Source organism: Salvelinus fontinalis, chromosome 14, assembly GCF_029448725.1.
Source record: "Salvelinus fontinalis isolate EN_2023a chromosome 14, ASM2944872v1, whole genome shotgun sequence".
NCBI classification, from domain to species: Eukaryota; Metazoa; Chordata; class Actinopteri; order Salmoniformes; family Salmonidae; genus Salvelinus; species Salvelinus fontinalis.
Window position 1 is genome coordinate 21769127 of NC_074678.1, and position 17728 is coordinate 21786854.

At 41.1% G+C, this 17728-nt stretch overlaps 1 protein-coding gene across 3 annotated transcripts in view; it reads left to right on the top strand.

Annotated features, from left to right (window-relative positions):
• Window positions 1–10570, top strand: part of LOC129869613 (capping protein, Arp2/3 and myosin-I linker protein 3-like) — a 41301-nt gene extending 30731 nt beyond the window's left edge. For all 3 annotated transcript variants that reach the window (XM_055944176.1, XM_055944177.1, XM_055944178.1), the window contains 8 exons: window positions 738–911; window positions 6553–6748; window positions 7429–8182; window positions 8289–8389; window positions 8509–8632; window positions 8719–8790; window positions 9425–9532; window positions 9802–10570. In XM_055944176.1, the coding sequence (XP_055800151.1) occupies window positions 738–911; window positions 6553–6748; window positions 7429–8182; window positions 8289–8389; window positions 8509–8632; window positions 8719–8790; window positions 9425–9532; window positions 9802–9842 (1570 nt within the window). In that variant the 3' untranslated portion in view covers window positions 9843–10570. The remainder of the gene's footprint in view (window positions 1–737; window positions 912–6552; window positions 6749–7428; window positions 8183–8288; window positions 8390–8508; window positions 8633–8718; window positions 8791–9424; window positions 9533–9801) is intronic.
• Window positions 10571–17728: the final 7158 nt, after the last annotated feature.

Below are 17728 nucleotides of genomic sequence, written 5' to 3' on the forward strand. Positions count from 1 at the left end.
ACTTTACAGTAGGTGAGCTCTGCCTTTAGTAATAGTTTTAGAGAGTATCCTCTCCGCCTGTCACAGGCTGGCAGAGTAATGCTGGTCCATGCTAAAGTACACCCACACAACAGATCATCTTGTTAAGTTTATGCTTTTAGTATTATTACATTTACTGTTAAACATATTTCTAAAGTAATGCACTCTGGATAAAGCATTGTGTGCCAGGAGTGGTATCCTAGCAACATCCCTTGCTGCTGGGAAGTGTTATTAAGTTTCAGTGAGGCAGCAGCCCAGAGAAACATGCACTCTTTTTTGGCTGTCCCCATAAACCTTTTTGGTTCCAGGCAGAACCCTTTTGGGTTTCATGTTGAACCATATGTAGAAAGTGCTCTACATGGAATCCAAAAGCTTTCTACCTGGAACCAAAAGGGTTCTACCTGGAACCAAAAAGGCTTCTTCAAATGTTTATCCTATGGGGACAGCTGAAGAACCCTTTTAGATTCTAGATGGCACCTTTTTTCTAAGAGTGTTTGGGGGTCTGATGATAGAGAGAATAATAAAAAGTGCAGGTGCTGACTAGGGACAAACTGAACAGATATGTATCTTAAAAATGATAGACAAACTGTATTTTTACAGCATAGCTATGGTCAGTTTGTCTCTCATAACATCTGCTTTTTGTCTTTACCCTTTCTCTTTTTCCTGTTTCGCTCCCCTCATCTCTCTTTACCCTCTCCATCTCTATTTCCCTACACCAGTCAGTTGTCCTCTCTCCATAAAGCCCACTCCCTCAGACGAAAGAAGAGACGCAATATGCTGGCCATCTTTGGTTTCCGTAGGAACCGCAACTCAACGCTCTCCAATCAGGGGCCAGATTCTGGCGGAGACGGATGTGGGGAAGAGTGTCGCACTGTCACCATGGCACCCACAGGGTTTGTGAATCCTCATTATCATACATACACACTCTCCCATGTAGTATGATATATGCAGCTGCAATCTGCACAGTATGATATACAGTTGAAGTCGGAAGTTTACATACACTTAGGTTGGAGTCATTAAAACTCATTTTTCAACCATTCCACAAATGTCTTGTTAACAAACTATATTCCAGAAAATTATGTCATGGCTTTAGAATTTTCTGATAGGCTAGTTGACATAATTTTAGCCAATTGGAGGTGTACCTGTGGATGTATTTCAAGGCCTACCTTCAAACTCAGTGCCTCCTTGCTTGACATCATGGGAAAATCAAAAGAAATCAGCCAAGACCTCAGAAAACGTTTTTTAGAGCTCCACAAGTCTGGTTCATCCTTGGGAGCAATGTCCAAACGCCTGAAGGTACCACGTTCATCTGTACAAACAATAGTAATCAAGTATAAACACCATGGGACCACGCAGCCGTCATACCGCTCAGGAAGGAGACGTGTTCTGTCTCCTAGAGATGAATGTACTTTGGTGCAAAAAGTGCAAATCAATCCCAGAACAACAGCAAAGGACCTTGTGAAGATGCTGGAGGAAACAGGTACAAAAGTATCTACAGCAAAACGAGTCCTATATCGACATAACCTGAAAGGCCGCTCAGCAAGGAAGAAGCCACTGCTCCAAAACCAGCATAAAAAAGCCAAACTACGGTTTGCAACTGCACATGGGGACAAAGATCACACTTTTTGGAGAAATGTCCTCTGGTCTGATGAAACAAAAATAGAACTGTTTGGCCATAATGACCATTGTTATGTTTGGAGGAAAAAGGGGGAAGCTTGCAAGCCGAAGAACACCATCCCAACAGTGAAGCACGGGGGTGGCAGCATCATGTTGTGGGGGTGCTTTGCTGCAGGAGGGACTGGTGCACTTCACAAAATAGATGGCATCATGAGGGAGGACAACTATGTGTAACGGTTTTCTTCCAGGGGTGAAGGAGAGGACCAAAGTGCAGCGCGGCTAGTGTTAAACATGTTTAATTAAGAACAAGTAAAACACTACAAACAACAATACAAAATAACAAATGTGCAAAACCCGACACAGACCTATCTGGTGCAGACAATCACAGAGACAGGAAACAAACACCCACAAACTCCCAACACAAAACAAGCCTCCTATATATGATTCTCAATCAGAGACAACGATTACCATCTGCCTCTGATTGAGAACCTACACTAGGCTGACATAGAAACAGACAAACTAGACACACAACATAGAATTCCCACCCAGCTCACGTCCTGACCAACTAAACACATACAAAACAACAGAAAACAGGTCAGGAACGTGACACTATGTGGATATATTGAAGCAACATCTCAAGACATCAGTCAGGAAGTTAAAACTTGGTCGCAAATGGACAATGACCCAAGCATACTTCCAAAGTTGTGGCAAAATGTTTTAAGGACAACAAAGTCAAGGTATTGGAGTGGCCATCACAAAGCCCTGACCTCAATCCTATCGACAATTTGTGGGCAGAACTGAAAAGGTGTGTGCGAGCAAAGAGGCCTACAAACCTGACTCAGTTACACCAGCTCTGTCAGGAGGAATGGGCCAAAATTCACCCAACTTATTGTGAGAAGCTTGTGGAAGGCTACCCGAAACGTTTGACCCAAGTTAAACAATTTAAAGGCAATGCTACCAAATACTAATTGAGTGTATGTAAACTTCTGACCCACTGGGAATGTGATGAAAGAAATAAAAGCTGAAATAAATAATTCTTTCTACTATTATTCTGACATTTCACCTTCTTAAAATAAAGTGGTGATCCTAACTAACCTAAGACAGGGAATTATTACTATGATTTAATGTCAGGAATTGTGAAAAACTGAGTTTAAATGTATTTGGTTAAGGTGTATGTAAACTTCCGACTTCAACTGTATATGTCAGTGTTGCTGCATCTTCAGTCACTTTATTACATATCACCCACCACTTTATGAATGTATATATCTCATTCACTCTCTCTTTCTCTCTCTGTCCATCTGCTCGTATGATGGGCATTAAGTGCATGCTCTGTGGGCCCTGTGTGCTACTAGTCTAAATCAGTGCTGGGATGCAGCTCTGTGTTGACATGAGGAATGGGCATGCTGCCGGAGAGCACACCCTTACAGAAAAAACACATGATTTTACATGTAGAAAATCACATGATTTCACAGGAAATTTAAAGTCAAAACACGTGTTTTTGATACACTACACCCATTTTCACATGTAGGGTGTGGTGTACTGCAGGGCAGTTCTCTAGGCCCTCTACCTTTTTCTATTTTTACCAATGACATGCCAGTGGCATTTAACAAAGCCTTTGTGGCCATGTATGCTGATGACTCAACTATATAAGTGTCAGCAACCACAGCAAATGAGGTAACAAACACTTAACAAGGACTTACGGTCAGTTTTGGAATGGGTGGCCAGTAATAAACTTGTCTTGAACATCTCTAAAAGTAAGAGCATTGTATTTGGTACAAATCACTCCCTAAGCTCTAGACGTCAGCTGAATCTGGTAATAAATGGTGTGGCTGTTGAAGAGAGTTGAGGAGACTTGGTTTTACCTTAGATTGTAAACTGTCATGGTCAAAACATATAGATGCAATGCTTGTGAAGATGGGGAGAGGTCTGTCCGTAATATACAGTGGCAAGAAAAAGTATGTGAACCGTTTGGAATTACCTGGATTTCTGCATACATTTAACATAAAATTTGATCTGATCTTCATCTAAGTCACAACAATAGACAAACAGTTTGCTTAAACTAATAACACACAAATTATTGTATTTTTCTTGTCTATATTGAATACATAATTTAACATTCACAGTGTAGGTTGAAAAAAGTATGTGAACCCCTAGGCTAATGACTTCTCCAAAAGCTATTTGGAGTCAGGAGTCAACTAACCTGGAGTCGAATCAATGAGACGAGATTGGAGATTTTGGTTAGAGCTGCCCTGCCCCATTAAAAAAAACACTCACAAAATTCGAGTTTGCTTTTCACAAGAAGCATTGCCTGATGTGAACCATGCCTTGAGCAAAAGAGATCTCAGAAGACCTAAGATTAAGAATTGTTTCTTTGCATAAAGCTGGAAATGGTTACAAAGGTATCTCTAAAAGTCAGTCCACGGTACGACAAATTGTCTATGAATGGAGAAATTTCAGCACTGTTGCTACTCTCCCTAGGAGTGGCCGTCCTGCCAAGATGACTGCAAGAGCACAGAGAAGAATGCTGAATGAGGTTAAGAATAATCCCAGTGTCAGCTAAAGACTTAAAGAAATCTCTGGAAGATGCTAATATCTATGTTGACGAGTCTACAATGCGTAAAACACTAAACAAGAATGGTGTTCATGGGAGGACACCATGGAAGAAGCCACTGCTGTCCACAAAAAAACATTGCTGCGTGTCTGAAGATCGCAAAAGAGCACCTGGATGTTCTTACACAGCGCTACTGGCAAAATATTCTGTGGACAGATGAAACTCAAGTTGTGTTGTTTGGAAGGAGAACACAACACTATGTGTGGAGAAAAAAAGGCACAGCACACCAACATCAAAACCTCATCCCAACTGTAAAGTATGGTGGAAGGAGCATTATGGTTTGGGGCTGCCTCAGGGCCTGGACAGCTTGCTATCATTGCCGGAAAAAGGAATTCCCAAGTTTATCAAGACATTTTGCAGGAGAATATAAGGCTATCTGTCTGCCAATTTGAAGCTCAACAGAAGTTAGGTGACGCAACAGGACAACAACACAAAAGACAGAAGTAAATCAACAACAGAATGGCTTGAACAGAAGAAAATACACCTTCTGGAGTTGCACAGTCAGTCCTGACCTCAACCAAATTGAGATGCTGTGGCATGACCTCGAGAGCGGTTCACACCAGACATCCCAAGAATATTGTGGAACTGAAACAGTTTTGTAAAGAGCAATGGTCCCAAATTCTTCCTGAACGTTGTGCAGGTCTGATCTGCAACTACAGAAAATGTTTGGTTGAGGTTATTGCTGCCAAAGGAGGGTCAACCTGTTATTAAATCCAAGGGTTCACAAACTTTTCCCAACCTGCACTGTGAATGTTTACACAGTGTGTTCAATAAAGACATGGAAAATTATAATTGTTTGTGTGTTATTAGTTTAAGCAGACTATGTTGTCTATTGTTGTGACTTAGATGAAGATCAGATAAAATGTTATGACCAATGTATGCATAAATCCAGGTAATTCTAAAGGGTTCACATACTTTTTCTTCTCATTGTATGTTCTGCTTTTTTGACACCACACTCCACAAAGCAAGTCCTGCTGGCTCTAGTCTTGTCATATCTTGATTACTGTCCAGCCATGTGGTCAAGTGCGGCTAAGAAAGACCTAGTTAAGCTGCAGCTGACCCAGAACAGAGCAGCATGTCTTGCCCTTCATTGTAATCAGAGGGCTAATATAAATACTATGCATGCCAGTCTTTCTTGGCTATGAGTTGAGGAGAGACTGACTGCATCACTTCTTCTTTTTATAAGAAACAATGTGTTGAAAATTCCAAATTGTTTGCATAGTCAACTTTCACACAGCTCTGCCACACACACTTACCCCAGCATAGTCCCCAGGTCCAGAACAAATGTAAGAAATCATACACTATTATATCGAGCCATTATTGCGTGGAACTCCTCATCTCATATTGGTCAAATAAACAGCAGACCTGGTTTCAAAAAACAGATAAAGCAATATCTCATGGCACAACTCCTCTCCCCTATTTGACCTAGATATTTTGTGTGTATGTATTGATATATCGCCATCACCATTCTGTTGCATCTCATAATCTGAGTGATAGAAGGGCAACAGCTGTCATCTTCATCTGTGTACACACACTGGTGTCATCTGCTGTCCTTTTGTGTGTGTTCTATCCCAATATTCAGTGGTGTAAAGTACTTAGGTAAAAATACTTTAAAGTACTACTTAAGTAGTGTTTTGGGGAATCTGTACTTTACTATTTATATTTTTGGAAACTTTTACTTTTACGGTTAAGAAAATAATGTACTTTCTACTCCATACATTTATATTTTTGGAAACTTTTACTTTTACTTTTAAGAAAATAATGTACTTTCTACTCCATACATTTTCCCTGACACCCAAAAGTTCTTGTTACATTTTGAATGCATAGCAGCACAGGAAAATGGTAAAATTCACGTCTTTTAAAGAGAATCCCTGGACATCCCTACTGTATCTGATCTGGCGGACTCACTAAACAAATTCTTTGTTTGTAAATTATGTCTGAGTGTTGTAGTGTGCACCTGGCTATCTGTATTTTTTTTTTAACAAGACAATCGTGATGTCTGGTTTGCTTAATATAAGGAATTAGAAATTATTTATACTTTTACTTTTGATACTTAAGTATATTTTAGCATTTACATTTGATACTTAAGTATATTTAAAACCAAATACTTTTTTTACTTTTACTCAAGTAGGATTTTACTGGGTGACTTTCACTTTTACTTTACTTTAATTTTCTATTAAATTAAGGTATCTTTGGTTTACTCAAGTATGAGTTGTCCAGACTTAATCAAATACAATCCAGGGGCCACAGAGCAAATTCTTGGTTGACTCTGTCATTGTTTCTCTGACTGTCCTCTTCTCTCTCAGGACAGCCACTGAGAATGTCTACACACTGCTGCAGCCCCCTCTCTCTGCTGCCAGGGCAGGCTCTCCTGGTGAGGGGGGTGATGTGGAGGACCAGAGGTTGGAGGAGCCAGTGGGCCTGAGCCTGCAGCCAGTGCAGAGCATACCACCACAGCCTGGCATGCCAGGTAGAAGACACCCCTTCTACTCACTCAGCCAGGTACAGTATATGCTGTATCACTTGTGGTACAAAACACTCCCCCTATTTTCTCTGCTCCTGCACGGCAAGAGGTACCGGTGCATCAGGTCTGACACCAACAGGCTCTTGAACAGCTTCTATCCCCAACCAATACGACTGATAAATAGATAACAAAATAGCTACACGGACTATCTGAGTTAACCTTGTATCTTTATTGACTTTTTATCTAAATTTTTGCACTGCCTCTATGCACACTCACAGCGCCCTACACACCCATATACACTGTCAATCCAACACACACTCACTCCATCGTTTTCTCTCTCACACAATATGCACATACATTTATACTGACTCTACACACCCGCACACACACTCACATATAAGCTGCTGCTACTCTGTTTGCCTGGTCCCCTTACCCCCCCACTCCCCCAAAATACATATCTACTTCCATCACTCCAGTATCCCTGCACATGTATGCTTGCTTACTTACTTACTTATTTTATTGTGTATTTCCTATTCTTATTTCTCATGTTTTTTTTCATTGTTACAGTGTTATTGATTATTGCATTGTTGGGTTTTGAGTTTGCAAGAAAGGCATTTCACTGTACTTGTGCATGTGGCATTAAAACTTGAACTCGTACTGGTTGATGAATTCATGATTATAATATCTCTTCCCATCTTTCCTCTGTGTTTTTTTACAGCAATCAGAGCTAGAAACAAAGCACGAGCAACCTGCAGATACAGACAGACAGGTGGACAGACAGTGGACAGAAGACAGATGGGTGGACAGACAGTGGACAGAGGGGAATCACACAGACAGAGAGAGAACATTAATAAGACCGGCTGACAGACAGGCTGAACGGCACTGGCCAGAGGACAGACTGTCAGACAAAACATGGACAGAGGGAAGAACGGCAGAAAGACAGATGGACAGATATTGGACGGAGAGCAGGCATACAGATAGACACATGGAAAGACAGTGGACAGTTGACAGACACACACCGAGACAGATCGACAGACAGTTTGATCGAGATAGACAGTGGACGGTGAGCAGACAACAGACAGACAGAACGTGGGCAGAGGGTCGACCGAAAGACATACAGATAGACAGACAGTGGATAGACAGCAGGCAGTCAGGCAGACAGAATGACAGACAAGCCCAGGGACAACATCTGGCTCAGAGACCTCTGCCCCCTTACCCATCAGACAGGACTCCATCACCTAAAAGTGAGACTGACTCTCAGAAAAACATGGACAGACAGAAGTACTCTGACACACAGACGGACAGGCACCTGCGCTCAGACACTGCTGTAGGACAGGTGGAAGGGTGGAGGGATGGAGGAGGGGTTCCCCCTGGACGGGTTTCTACGAGTGCATCTAAACCAGACCCTCCTTCCCAGAGCAGCAAACCCAACCTGTCCAAACTGAGACAGAGACATCTACAGGAGAGCTCTGGTACTGCACCCTTCTCTTACACACGTGTTGATTTAATGTATCTGTTTCATTATTTATAATATTGTAGAATGTGATATTATTGCTCCATCTTTATCTGCTGGTGCAGAGGAGGAAGCAGGCGGAGAGAGGGATTGTGGAAGAATGGAAAGGAAAGAGAGAGAGAGAGACAGAGATGCAGAGGGACAGCCTCCTCCCATTCCTGAAAAGGTGTCTGTCTTTTCATATTCATCTGGCTGTCTTGTTTATGTGAATACATTAGTATACTGGTGGATATGTGTAGATTTGAATTTATCATTTTATTGGTTTTGTGCCCCATTTATTTTCAGCCAAAGACATCATCCTATGTGTCTTCTCCAAACGAGTATGCCAATGAAAGGCCGATCCTGCCTTCTGCACCATCTGCATTCAGAAAGCCATTGCTGGGATTGGCCTACAGGGCTGTCAGCCAAGGTATTAACAAATTAAGCCAATATAATTTTGTCATTATAGTCAAAGAGTATGACAGTGTACAATTGACTGTGGTCTATGGTGTGCAGGTGAGGAAGCAGTGAGGCCTCAAGCCCCCGTGAAACCCCAGAGGAACAGAAAGGCTATGTCTTGTGACACAGGTACACCTGTCTATCAGCCTGTCTGTCTATTGTCCAATAGTGTGTGTGTGTGTGTGTGTGTGTGTGTGTGTGTGTGTGTGTGTGTGTGTGTGTGTGTGTGTGTGTGTGTGTGTGTGTGTGTGTGTGTGTGTGTGTGTGTGTGTGTGTGTGTGTGTGTGTGTGTGTGTGTGTGTGTGTGTGTGTGTGTGTGTGTGTGTGTGTGTGTGTGTGTGTGTGTGTGTGTGTTTGTGTGTGTGTATGTGTAAACAGAATGTGGGAGCTGACCAGGATGTTGCTACAGGAGACAGACAGCTTCCATCTGGAGAATCACACAGATTACTACAGGAGACGTGTGTGTGTGTGTGTGTGTGTGTGTGTGTGTGTGTGTGTGAGCATCCCATGGTTATCTGTTCAACCAATCTTAGACAGAGAGAACGCTAAAGAAAGAGGGAAGTCAATGTAGAAAGATAGAGGAAGAGACAGAGAGAGAGATGAGTAGCGAAGGGGAGATGTAAAGCAGAAGAGCTATGTATATACACTGACTATACACTGACTGTGTGTGTGTGTGTGTGTGTGTGTGTGTGTGGATTAATGTGTCTCATGATCACACCCTGTATGACTGTTACCTTGTATTTCCTGTTTTCATTTACCCCAGGCACTGACAGGGATAGCCCTAATAATCTTGAGAAGCCCCTAAATCGCAAACCCCCTGTGAAAAAACCTAGACTACCCCAGAACAGAAACAAATCCTTGGACTATCCTGGTATGTCATTCTCTCTTTATGTGTGTGTGAGTATGTGTTTCCTCTCATACATTATGCATAAAAACAGCTACATTTCTTGGGATACAGCTAAGTTTGTGTGTGCGTGTGTGTGTGTGCATGCGTTTTTGTTTCAGACTAAAACTAAGCAACGCTTTCAATCACCTTCAGTCGGAATAGAATTCAAACATGACTTCGTTGTTGTTAATTATCTTAACAAATCGTGTTTTATGAGATTAATCAGGAATGTCTCTCGTTCGGTTCTATTCCAGACAGTGTCAACTTAGCGTCTGGTAACAGCAAGCTGTTGTGATGGCGATGGAATTCAGCTGCTTCCGACTGACCAACCAGAGGGTTGTCATGACAACTGGGCAGCATTTTGTCCAATGTGAAGAGGAGAGAGACAGGAGGGAAAATCTAGACTAGAGAGAGAGGGGACCCAGATAGAGGGGGAGGGAAAGATAAATGGCTGAGAGTGCTAAATGATAAGGACATCGCCAACCATCACTTACCTACTGCATTATTATTGGAACACACACGGCCTATTACTAGTCTGTCTCTGTCTGTACCTTGCCTTCACTGTCTGTTTTCCTGTCATCTCAATGGAAACCTGCGGAACTGTTTTGCAGCTATTCGAAATGGTAGTTACTACTTTTGAACATCAAATTCATTGTTGTCTGCACTTAAAGAATTGCCAAAACTGCTATAATGCGAAGGGGCCAAACTTTGGAACGTTGTTATTCTCATCATTCAGAGTTGCACTTTATTTTGTATTATTCATATGAACTAAGCTATGTGGCTAAGCTGGACTAAAGAAAGGCATTTGACTTTATTGGAATGTTATGCATTTTGACTGCTGTGAACATTGATTGCCATGTTTGAAACTTAAAAATTAGTTGTTGCTTATTATTAAATGAAACCTGATTATTTCTATTTAGTTCTGCTGTCACGGACTGAAAGGTAATATATTTTATAGAACAATTCAATTGAAAAATTATGTGTGAGTATACTGTATGAATTAATAAAAATGCTGTACTGGAAGACACATTGAAAATGTTATATTTTTTATGGTTTGGTTCGTAATAGGATAATGAACAGGTAAATGAATTCTACCTTCCAAGCTGCATGCATTATGCCTTAACCACAGTAATACCACACTGGGTTATATTATCTCAACCAGCAGAGTGGCATCTACAGTAAGTCTCCTGTAATTCTCTCTAACAGCAGGTGGCGACCAACCCCAACGAATGAGAGGAGGACCACACAGTGACAGAAAGACTCATAGGCTGTGTTCACATAGGCAGCCCAATTCTGATCTTTTTTTCACTAGTTGGTCTTTTGACCAATCAGAACAGCTCTGAAAAAGATCGGATGTGAAACGATCTGATGTGATTGGTCAAAAGACCAATAAGTGGAAAAAATATCAGAATTGAGCTGCCTGTGAAAATGCAGCCTATTGAACACCAAACACATGAGCTGCTGAGAAGTCTTGCTGGTTGCCATTAGCAACCATGTCATGGCCTTATTTCTAAAGATGGTGGAATGAGTCAAATATTGGCTTTGGCTGGCTGGTGTGCTAAGTACGCTGTGATGCCATGAGACATACTAACGATCTATGCATATGGAAATTAATAAGCTGCTTCTATAAACTGTAACTAAAACTTGAAAGATGCTTCTCATAAATCTCCCACCCTGCCTAACTTCTTATATTGAGGTTGGAATGAATGGGTGGGCGGGGAGCCGACTGAGAAAAGACACTGGATCTTAAATTGATCTCTTTTATCATTGGCTTTCATGCACTTGGCAGTTAATCATCGTGATTAGAGACATTAACACTTACTTTAATATCCTGTTTTGGACATATTGACTTAATTTGACTGTCTGGGCTCACTGTTCAACCATCTCTCAATATGAAGGGAAGTATTGTATTAGGCTACATTTACCTTCATTTTTATTACTAACAGCTTATACCAAAAAACGTTGTAGTTCCAAATTAAATACAGCCAGTGTAAGGCAGGTTATCAGGACAGGTTTGGTACCAACAATAACTTGATCATGTTGAGTCAGGATGATGAAGAATGTATTCGAGAGTATCTGTTGTGTGTTTGTGCTTCCCTCTTCCAGTTGTTGGGAAGACACATCATCCATAACAGGAGAAGCCTGTATCAATCCTACCCAGAATTATTACTTTACCGTTATTAAGCAACATAATCACATATCATACAGAGTACTGGGAAAGGGAGAGAGCATGTGTAGGTAGAGCAAAGGGAGAAGCATGGAAATAAAAGCGATGAAAGCAGAGCAATGTGCACACTGTGCAGCATCTAAACATCTTTAACCCATTTTCGCCCCTGTACTGTATAGCTTGAGGAGGGATCTGTGTGAATAAACAGGATAGACAAAGGGACAGACCCACAGACACATTAGGGTAATGGATTCTGTACTGTATATTACACCAAGTTTATGAGAGACACAGACAACACAAAGAATGTTGTAGAAATTTGATAGACACCAAAACAGAGATATGTATTCAGAAACACTGACATATGCAGGGGAATAATATACAGTACATACAGTACATTTTATCTGTACCTCTACTGTACACACATAACCATAGACAAAAAGTGACTAGGTAGGGCTAGAATGTTCTAAATGGTTCAGGCTCTCCCATAGTTCTAGGAGTATACCATCAAATCATATATTGTGGTGGGCAGGGCAGGTCCTTGTCGTTCTGCCGCCATAGGCGAAACAAAAAAATGCACCCCCTGCAAAACTAGAACAGTCCCAGTTAGCAAAATAACGTTGAAATACGTATTTTCCAGACATTGAAGTTAAGTTCAATTTAGGTTTTGAATGAAAGGTGAAAATATATTTTACATTTGTTTAAAATACATATTTTCCAGGACGTTGAAAAGGCATCTTTTCAGGACGTTGGAAAATACGAATTATCCAGAAGTTTAAATCAAATTCATTTTCGGCTCTGAATTAAAGTTGAAAACACTCATTTTCTGGATATTCAAAATATGTAATTTCCCAGATGTTGAAATCAGGCAAATGTTTGGTTCTGAATGAAAGTTGAAAATAAGTCATTCATAGATTTTTTAAAGTGTAACCTTTATTTAACTTGGCAAGTCAGTTAAGAACAAATTCAATGACAGCCTACACCGGCCAAACCGAGATGCTAGGCCAATTGAGCACTGCCCTACGGGACTCCCAATCACAACCGGTTGTGATACAGCCTGGATTCGAACCAGGGTGTCTGTAATGGCGCCTCTAGCACTGAGACGCAGTGCCTTAGACTGCTGCGCCACTCAGGAGTCCTTAAATGTTTATGTTTGGGCCAAATCAAGGCTGGTCCAGACCGGACAAAATCTGAACCGTACATAGACATCTATGATTGGTTCAGATTTGGTCTGGACTGGGCCAAAAATCTATGTCCGTGGACGTTGAAATCAAGGCCGGTCTGGACCTCACCAAATCTGAACCTAACATAGACATTTATCATTAGTTCAAATTTGGTGAGGTTCAAACATAGATGTCTATAATTTGTTCAGATTTGGTCTGGACCAGACCAAAAACCAATGTCTGTGGATGTGGAAATCAAGGCCAGTCTGGAACTGCACCAAAAAAAGATTTCCAAAAGGCGTCGCCTTCGGTAAGTGCTTACTGAGGTGTAGCCTTCAGTGTTGCCTGAAATTACATTTTATGAATGCTCATCTATGTGGTAAGCGTTCCATTTGTAAAACACCGAAAAACGATGTCCAAAAGACGTCGGCTCGTGCTTGCTGGAGTGTAGCCTACCATGTAGACCCGCGATGGAAATGTATGAATGCCAATCCATGTTGTAGGCTCACCGTTTGTAAAACAGGCCATTACATTGACTTTATTAGTCCTGATTCCAGTGACTAATCAATTTGGCTATTTACGCTCTGAATATCAGTTACCCAAATGTATCAGTAGTTATCGCGAGGCTATTTGCAATGTGTTTACACAGCGGGAAAGGCAGAAGATTTGATTTTTCGCATTGATCAGCTTGTCAAAAAATTAAGGATACAAACTTGAAACCACTGATCATGACAATGGGGTGAAACTCCTGGACAACAGTTGTGATTGTCTATTCCGTATTGTCCATTTTACTTTGACCTGTCCTGATTTTAGGATATGCTGTTTGTTAACATAGCAGCGATATTTTATTTGATTGAGCACAATTTAGGTTAGACTATTTGATCGGAGAAACCTGAATGATGGAAAAAATGTCCTTCTCATTACATTGTCATACATGTTATCTCCATTCTGTAGACTACAGAAAAGGACACATACTCTTTCTACCATATCCTATATCTGCTACATGATTTATGTCCGATTTTTTTGGGGGGGGGGACAGAACGTTAGTGGAGCGCTGCAAAGGCGCGCTGGGAATGGACAAAAACAAATATTTTTTTGCGCCCCTGCCTTTGATAAAGTGGGAACTGCTTATCAAAGGGCGGCATCATCGCGTACCTAAAAACCCCATATTCCACTGGTTGAGAGAAATTGTCATTGCTGTGGGGCAGAATTATGTGAGGTTTTATGTGTTGTTGTTGGAGGTGCGTCTTGGTCAGTTTAGCTCAGAAAACGCCCGCTCATAATCCAGCCTAGTAAACAGGCCGACCGTGGTGGTGGGTGTTGTTTTCTGAAATTCCAGGCACTCGCAGTATGACACAGTCTTTCTGGACTGGTTTCATAAATAACTTCTGTTTTTGTGCTCTACTTTGGAGTTTGTTTGACAGCCCATAGAAAGATGGAATTCAATTATCTGACTCTGAAGATGAACTCAGTGCTGTTGAGACACTGTCAGGTTTTGGCCAGGACTGTTCTGGTTTTGGTCAGTAGATGTCCCCATTGCACTTGTTTTGAACCTTTTGTTTTTTTTCTTGCTCTAATTATTGTTTGCACCTGTATGTCGTTCCCTTGTTAGTATTTAAACCCTGTGTGTTCCTCAGTTCTTTGCTCAGTGTTTGTATGTTAGCACCCAGCCCCAGCCCAAGCCTTGTTGTGAACATATATTTTCTCTTGTTGGATTTTCCAGAGGTTCTCTGGTTTTGTTCTTGTGTTTTTTGGATTAGTCTTTTGAGGTTTGTTTTTTCCCTTGCTGTTCTTACCACTTTGTGGATTTTCTTTGTATTTTTGAAGATATCCATTTTTGCCTCTTGGCTTTATTTTGGACATTGTGGATTTATATTCTTTGCCTGAAGACCTTGTTCTTTTATTAAACCACCATCTTTAGTACTGCTGTGTCTGCCTCATCTTCTGGGTTCTGCTGATTTTATTAGTGACTGTTTCTCGCACCGGGTCCTGACAGACACTTCATTTAATTTTGATCTGTGCCTTCATTCACTTGTATGAATCTTTTTTTAAGGATAAAATAAGCTAAATGATCTGGCAAAGACGTTAGACAATTTATTGTGGTAAAAAAAGTAGAAAAAACTGTTTAAAAGAATTATCACTCAATATAAGATATTTAGGTATGCTTAGATTTCACTTTTTGCAGTGTTGGCACTTGGCTTGTTTTTAGAGAGCTTTGGGTTTGAACAAAAAGGCAACCTAGTTCAGGTTCAAGTTCCTCACTCATACTTTCTGACAGTACAGTGTCTGTCACCGCTAAGTGGTAGTCAATAATAAGAAACATGACAATGAAAAGGTTTGAATTGGTTCCCTGGCTAACAGTTTATGAAAGCTCAGGGATTATATGACAAGATGTAGTTTAATGTAATTATAACCATGTCTGCTAAAGGTCAGGAGTGAGCTGTTCACCCCGTTGTCATAGGAACTGTCACCCTAATGACAGGCATGACTGCCTTCAGGGCTACATCAGAGCCCAAACAGCAGCCTCTTTTAGATCTGTCCACGGCTTACTGTAACTTCCACTGTGTTGTTACTCCATGAGGGCCTCAGGGATTCCTTGTGTTTGGTGGTAGTGTAGCTGGGTATTACATCCAAACAATGACAGACAGTTTGGCAGAGAAGACTTGGGTTTGAAAAACCCTCCCCAATTCTATCTTTGTACCTGTGTGTTTTTTTCATAATAGGGCTCTATACACCCATAGTAAAGAGAAATGGCAGCCTGTGACGGATGTATGTGATTAATTGTGATCAATAATTTACAGTAGACATTATAGTGTGTGTCTGAGTGCCGCCCGTGCCCCCGCTGTCGGAGTCTGACAGGTCGCACATGTGTTGTCTCACTCCACACAGACCTGACGCCCTCTCAGCTGAAAAGACTACCGGTAATCACAATCATTATCAGGCTTTAAATACTGCTATTACAATTCTCTGCAGTTACTATTGAGCTCCTGTCCCTCTGTGTATATACAGTATTACCTTCAACCCCACATGTAGTGCCAAGCATTTAAGATGACCTTTTCTATCTTTTAAAACTTTTTCTCAATCGATTTGTCAAAACTGTGCGTTGAGTGTTGTACAGTATTATGTGATTGTCTTAAAGGTATTTTAAAGATTGAAATATAGCTATACAGAATTAACAAAACTATCTCCCTAGCATTGCATTACAAGACCATAATGTTGGTATTAAATTAGATTTTGAATGTTGAAAGACTACAGAGTAGCATGAATATAGACCAGTAGAAGAGTGATGGGAGGGATAGATGAACGATGAAGGGAAGGGTGGAGAGATCGAGGAGGGAGGGAGGAGGAATAGTGAGGAGAGAGAATTAACAGATTTAGTGTCATCTCTCAGTCTGGGACAGGATCCAATTTATCGACCACCTTAATCCCTTCATCCTTTTCTTCCTCCTCATCTCTGTCTACTCCATGTTTTCCTGTCTGTCTGTCTGTCTGTCTGTCTGTCTGTCTGTCTGTCTGTCTGTCTGTCTGTCTGTGTGTCTGTCTTTCCGTCTTTTCTTTGTGTGTCTGTTTTTTTCCATCTATTCAGGTGGATCTAATGGTGATTTAGTGGTACAGCTGTTATCTGCAAGTATCCAAATTAAAATGAAGAGTCGTTGCTATGGCAAAAAGTGGCAAAGGTGAGTTGCAGCACATAGTATCACAGTCTGTGAGGAATACCCGACATGGAACAGGTACGGATATTTGGGAAATAATTGTAGGGAAGTTATAGAATCAAGATGACTGAAGTTAAGCGCCTACACATCTAATAGAAACACGTATTAAAACATGTACCGTGATCGTGATTAACATTCGATTGTGGTAAATAACTTAGTACCATTGATCTGTGTGGGGTATAGACACTTCGGGGGGGTGGGGGGGGGGGGGGGGGGGGCGGACTATTGACAGCTTTTGTCTACATTACAGATGGTTTATTAAAGTGCGGGTATCTGTTAATCTGACACCAGTTACAGAAGCAGAATCAGCTCTCTAATCCCTTGACTAGCCTGATAATCCCACTCACAACAATACTCAACAAGTGGACACACATACACAGACACACACAAAGACAAACAACATACATACTATACAAACCGATGCCAGACAGCTCAGTCATAGTACTATAACTAGTACTAGTTTTCTTTTCATTGGTAACTCTCATGGCCATGAAGTGGGGTGAAATCGATTAATCAAATGTGGAATCTACCAGTAATATTGTAATACAGTAGTTTTATAAATTCATGCCAAAGAACTACTGTTTTTGACAGATGATATGAAAACATGCACCATGTCTGTGAGGAAAGGGGAGGGAGGGGTGGGGAGTGAAGGAGGGAGACTTAAATGGGCTAGATACAGTAGGGTTTAACAGTTGAAGTGGTGGATTAGATCCCTTTTACAATAATAAGGAGATTGACAGACACAGACACACAGGGGATGGAAGGAGGGTGGAGGGAGGGAGGGTGGAGGGAGGGAGGGTGGAGGGAGGGAGGGAGATAGACGATAAACAACTGTTGCAACAGTGAATAACGGAGATTGATTTGGGGAAATAAATAACTATAAGAGGAGAACAAATTGCAACAACTAAAGGGTGAAACCATGAATTATTTGTAGTAGAACATTATCTGACTCTTTACCTGACGGTTACTTGTGTTTCTTGTGTGTTTTTTACAGTACAATGTTTTATTTGATATTGTTATAGGCACAGGATATATAGTAGGAGAGGCTTGGACAAAATCAGTAATTTCATGTCTAAAGCAGAAGAATACGGGCACGGCAGGCTTTACTGGGTGCATGGGAGGTGAGATAGAGAGTGAAGGA